At 29.7% G+C, this 6,002-nt stretch overlaps 1 protein-coding gene across 1 annotated transcript in view; it reads left to right on the top strand.

Annotated features, from left to right (window-relative positions):
• LOC104758752 (inactive GDSL esterase/lipase-like protein 23) overlaps positions 1-970 on the top strand; it is a 2,119-nt gene extending 1,149 nt beyond the window's left edge. Inside the window, exons 3-4 of the mRNA XM_010481680.1 lie at positions 1-439; positions 532-970. The exon at positions 1-439 is cut by the window's left edge and continues 4 nt beyond it. Coding sequence (XP_010479982.1) covers positions 1-439; positions 532-812 — 720 coding nt within the window. The 3' untranslated portion in view covers positions 813-970. The remainder of the gene's footprint in view (positions 440-531) is intronic.

The raw sequence follows: 6,002 nt of genomic DNA, 5'->3' as shown, positions 1-6,002 counted from the left end.
AGAAAATTCGCTGATATGAAAGCAGCAAACTGGAATGATGACTTCATCAAGAAGTCAGTGTTTATAATTTACATTGGTGCAAACGATTACTTGAATTTCACCAAGAACAACCCTAACGCTGATGCATCTGCTCAACAAGCTTTTGTCATTTCCGTGACCAACAAGTTAAAGAACGATATTAGCTTGTTGTATTCATCAGGAGCGAGTAAGTTCGTGATCCAAACCCTAGCTCCATTGGGTTGCTTACCTATCGTCAGACAAGATTACAATACCGGGATGGATCAATGCTATGAAAAACTCAACGATTTGGCTAAGCAACACAACGAAAAAATTGGACCGATGTTGAACGAAATGGCCAAAGCATCTCCTGGTTTCCAATTCACCGTCTTCGATTTTTACAATGTGATTCTTCGTAGGACGCAGAGGAACCAGAACTTCCGTGAGTTGATTAATTACGATGGTTTTCAAATTTATAAACTCTGGTACCATGTGGAAACTAATATACGAAACCTTTCAATTTGTTACTCTTAGGGTTTTTCGTTACGAACTCATCGTGCTGCGGAATTGGGACACACAATGCATACGGTTGCGGTTTACCTAACGTGCACTCGAAGCTATGCGAGTACCAACGGTCTTACCTATTTTTCGACGGACGTCACAACACCGAGAAGGCACAAGAAATGTTTGGTAATCTACTCTTTGGAGCCGATCCAAATGTTATCCAACCGATGAACGTCCGTGAGCTTGTGGTTTACCCAGCTGATGAACCGATGCGTGAGTCTTGGATGCCTACAACGTCAGCCACTTTCTAAGCCAGCAACTGTAGCTCGTTGTCTAGCTGCGGTTATAAATTTTACTAAGTCTCTCTATAAATCAATCAGATTCCTACAAGGATAATGAGTTCCGTATCAAACATCGGAATCTTGATGTTTAACGGTTTGCAACGTTGTTTCCTGTTTTCTCTAATGAATTTTCCTCCATATATAATATTTTTTCCGTTTCACAAAAAATGTTATTTTGATACATTTCATGTAAATTAAAAAAAAAAATTGAATTCTACATGTGCTCATATTTAATAAGTAACTAGTAAATTTAGATTCAATGAAAAAAACTTTTGAGTTAAAGATAAATTTAAAAAACTTCAAAAGATATATTGGAAATGTCCAATGATACTATTTGTGAAACAAATAAGAATATCTAGAACAATAATTTATGTGAAACAGAGGAAGTACTAAAAGATTTGATCTTCTTACCAAAAAAAAAAAGATTTGATCTTTGCAACTCTTACCACATAATGGAATTGATTCTAGCTAGAGTTCATTAAGCTATTGATCTACCCTAATATATAGTCAAGATTTTATTAGTTTGATGCTCACTTTGTTCCTAATTTAATTCATTTTTAGAATTTTCACACATATTAAGAAAATAGAAGAAAAAATAATTATAAATCATTGTTTTTGTGGTTTACAATTTCTGTATTCCTAAACCAATAATATTCAATAACGCTTTTTGAAATTTAAATTCATCACTAAATAACTACTCCCACTGTTTTCTATAAATTGATTTTCTGAGTTTTTGTTTTGTCTTGTTTTAAAAGGATTATTATTTAGACTCTAATTAAGACATCTTTTTTAGTGTATTACTTTGAAATAATAATAATATAATACTAGTATAGAATTAAAAGTAGTTTTTGGCATGAGGTGTAGTTTTATGGAATAAATTATTGACTTTTTTTTGATTAAATGTTTTTTTAATCTATGTGAAAAAACTTAAAAGATCAATTTACAGAAACGAGAGCTAGAGAAAGAGAGAAATAAAATTACATAGAAAATCTAGAAAATGTTTTCTAATTAATTAGATTAACAGAAAACAGAAGAAATCTGTTCAAGTCCCCTATATATTAATAGAGAATCCCTTTCACAAAAAAACTGAAGTGTTGTGTTCACAGAGCTCCTCTACTTTTTTTAATAAATACCATTAATACTCATTATTATTTACATATATGCCATTGAAATATTATGAGCCAATATTTTTTTCTATTAGTTTTTAAAAAATGAAAGGTCTAATCAACTATTAAATCCGAAAAAATATTTGATTATTATTTTCATAAACTATTTACTTATTAAAAGTAAATTACATTTCACAAAAAAAATCATTTATTTACCACTTTTATCATTTTTCTCATTGCATTTTTAAACTTAGAATTAGTTTAAATTAAAGAGAATTTATTAAAAATGCCTCTTTTGATATACTCTTTTTCAAAAATACCCTCTTTTCTGGCTATTTTTATTTTTGCCCTCTTTTAATTTTTAATGACCATTTTACCCTTAGATGAAAATTATTTTATTCATAAAAAGAAAAACAAAAGTTTCCCGTCAAAAAATTTCCGACATATTTTCCCGCCAAAAGTTTTTCGAAAAAATTTTCCCGCAAAAATTTTTTTTGTCAAAAAAATTTTGATAAAAAATTTCGACAAAAAAATTTTCCCGCCAAAATTTTTCCGGCCAAAAAGAATTTACAAAGTTTTTAAAAGGTTTTATAAGGTTTATAAAACCTTTTAAAAACCTTGTAAAGGCTTATACAAGATTTTTTAAAGAGTTTTATAAGATTTTTAAAAGGGTTTTAAAAGGTTTTTAAACACCTTGTAAATGCTTTTAAAAAGTTTTTAAAAGCGTTTACAAGGTGTTTAAAAACTTTTTAAAAGCATTTACAAGGTTTTTAAAAGCGTTTACAATGTGTTTAAAAACCTTTTAAAAACTTTGTAAACGCTTTTAAAAGTTTTTTAAAACCGTTTACAATGTTTTTAAAAGGTAAAAATTTCAATAATTTTGGCGGGAAAAATTTTCGATTTTGGCGGGAAAATTTTTTTTTGGCGGGAAAAATAATTTTTTTCGGGAAATTTTTTTCGATTTTGGCGGAAAAAAAAAATTTTGGCGGAAATTTTTTTTGGCGGGAAAATAATTTCGATTTTGATGACTGTACATTCTTGCTGTCACTCAAAAAGGGTAATTTGGTCATTTTGTATATAAAGAGGGGTAGTTTTAAAAATGGTCAACATAAAGGGGTATTTTTAAAAAAGGGTATGGAAAAAGGGGTATTTTTGAGAATGCCCCTAAATTAAATCAGTTAGTCTAAAAAATATTACTTTATCTATTTAATGGTATAGTGATATAGATAATAATGTAAAACATAAAATATGTAAATTTGATTTTTTGAAACACAAAAAGACATCAAAACTTTCTACACGACCTTAAAATTCTTTTTCAAGTTCAATTATTTCACGAAAAATAAAAGCAAATTTGAATAAACCCAAAAAACTTTACTTACTTATTTTATTTTATACAAACTAATTTTAAATCTCAAATAATAATCTTACTTATAATATTTTATTTAAAATAATTTATTCCGCACATAGTGCGGATTAGTACCTAGTAAATCAAAATTATGTGGATATATGACGATTTGTTTTATCACATTAAACTGGAGAAATAAGTTAATTTTAATTAATAAAAGAATATGATAGAATATTTCTTTTATCAGTTGGAAAATATATCTGATTTTGTTAATCATTTAAATAAAATAATTTTAAGTAATTTTTAGTAATTAATTTAAGTAATTTGGTCAAAATTTAAATCCCATCCGTCATTTGGTCAAAATTTAAGTAATTTTCTTCTATTTTAATGAGACGTATATATAATCCAAAGTGGCTTAATCTTGAACACAATATTAAATGACTCAAGGTGCCTATTTAAACTTAAAAGTGATCCAAAGTGCCTATCATCGACAATACAATACTCTCTCTTTTATAAATGTAGTGTAAAGATTTTACAGTCAAATGAGAAGAATCCAAAATAAATAATCTAGTAAGACTATGTATATTGTACATTAATTTAATATTAAAACATTCTAATAGTTTTCACAATTTAACATTTTACATCATTTTCTTTCTTTTCCAAATTATAATGCAACACTCATTATCTCTTTTTTTTGTTGTATTCAGTAGTTATACATATTATAAATTGTAATTTTCCATCAAAATTATACTAAAATTATTAGGAGTTAAATTTTTATTAATATATTAATTTTTAATATTAAATAATATAATAGAACAATATGGTTTTTTTTTGTATGTCTAAATTAAATGAAACAATATTCTATTTATAGAGTATTAAAACTATTTGGTATTGATTGGTAATAATTTTACAAAGCAGTAAAAAGTGTTACAAAGTATACAATTTTAAAATTTATCAATTACAAAACCCGTTACTAAAAACTTTACTTTCAATTTATTTGTATAGATTTCATACACCGCTTTCTGTAACAAATTAGCATTATTTTGTAACAGCTTACCATTCTAGTTTATAATTTTTATGTACAATTTTATGAATGTTACCAATCGGACCAGATGAATGTTCGTGAACCTAACATGAATAGAAAAATAAAAATATTCATTCTATACATATGGTTTCTTTAAAAAAATGTGAATTTTGTAACTATGAGGCTAGGACTGGCCCAACTATTTTTAAAATATATTTTCATGTTTACTCTTTGAAAATTTTATTATTTAAAAACTTATTAAGCATGAGTTTTATATTTTGAGTTTTTTTTTTAAATTATGAATTATGTTTTTTTTTTGTCAACTGAATTTATGTTTTTTCTATTGTATTTAATTTTTAATATTATTTAATATGTGCGAGTTATCCATGAGTATCTAAAGATTCAAGTCGGAATGGTGCAAGTCAACTATATTTTTTTTGTGAATTTGACGGGATGAATTGGTGCATACCAAAAACATATAATTACTGCTGTGCAGGATGGATCGTGAATTAAATTCGCTTGACAGGTTTATGCCTAAAGAAAAGAAAAATGTAATTTATAAACTTCAAACTTATACTATTTAAAACATTCGCGAACCAAATTAGATGGTTAAGGAATGTGTGTCGATCGACACAAGAGGTGTGTCGGTCGACACAAGCATTTATGGTTTAGCCGATTTAGATTTTAAATTGTCGGTTCAATGTGGTCTATTTAGAAAAACCCTAAGATCGGATATAAAAAGTGGGAACTCGACGATTTTGAGAGTTTTAGTTTCTATTGTCGTTCCCAGAGAGAAGAAAGGAGAGAAGTTGTTTTTGAGAGTTTTTAGAAATTTTGGTGCCTGTTCTTGAAAGATCTTTCCTGTGGAGTGGAGATCTGAGGTTAGGAGCGTGGTAAAAGCTTGTTAAGAAGCTGTTTTTGTGGGTTTTAGAATCAGTTTCGTCATTATCAAAGGTGAGTGCATGACTGATCTAAGTTTGAGGATTCTCTGTTTCTGTGTTTTTGCTGATTGGTTGATGTATTTACCTTGATTGTTGTGAGTTTTGTGTGTCTCTGTGGCTTAGGATTCGTTCTATGTGTGCCTTGGTCGAGAGGAAGGCGTTTTGGGACGGAGATTCATGCTGGAGATCGCAGGAAAACAATGCTCGACATCTGTGTCGATCGATGCAAGGAGTGTGTTAGTCGACACAGTGCGAGGAAGACGTGATAAAACCTCATGATCATCAATCGATGTCATTTGGAGGTGTCTATCGACTCGGATTAGGGTTTTGGGAAATGTCGAGCAGGCGTCTTTAACGCCCCGAACCGCCCTAACGGCCGGACAAACCATGGACCGGCCCGGAGGTCGCTACAGAGGAGGTCTGCCCGCAATCCAGCCAAGGTTCCACCAACAAATTAGGTTCCCCAGCCAGTCCACCGGCAGCCGCCTACCCGCTATGTACGCACCTTAGGCTTTGCAACCTTTGGTACGCACGCGGCGTTGTGCTGATCCGGACTAGACCGTACCATTTCCACTTGTCTGAATATATATAAAAAAAATATTTCGATTTATTACTTAGTATAATGTTTACAAATCAACAAAACACAAAAATAACAGTTGGATCCATTTTGGGGAAAAACATGTAAAGAAAACATAGATTTTGCAACACAACACGAAAACATCCTATCTGGTTTCTTAAGTCCAA

The sequence above is a fragment of the Camelina sativa genome, chromosome 17 (genome assembly GCF_000633955.1).
Source record: "Camelina sativa cultivar DH55 chromosome 17, Cs, whole genome shotgun sequence".
Taxonomy (NCBI): Eukaryota; Viridiplantae; Streptophyta; class Magnoliopsida; order Brassicales; family Brassicaceae; genus Camelina; species Camelina sativa.
This window is presented reverse-complemented; position numbering and strand designations above follow the sequence as displayed.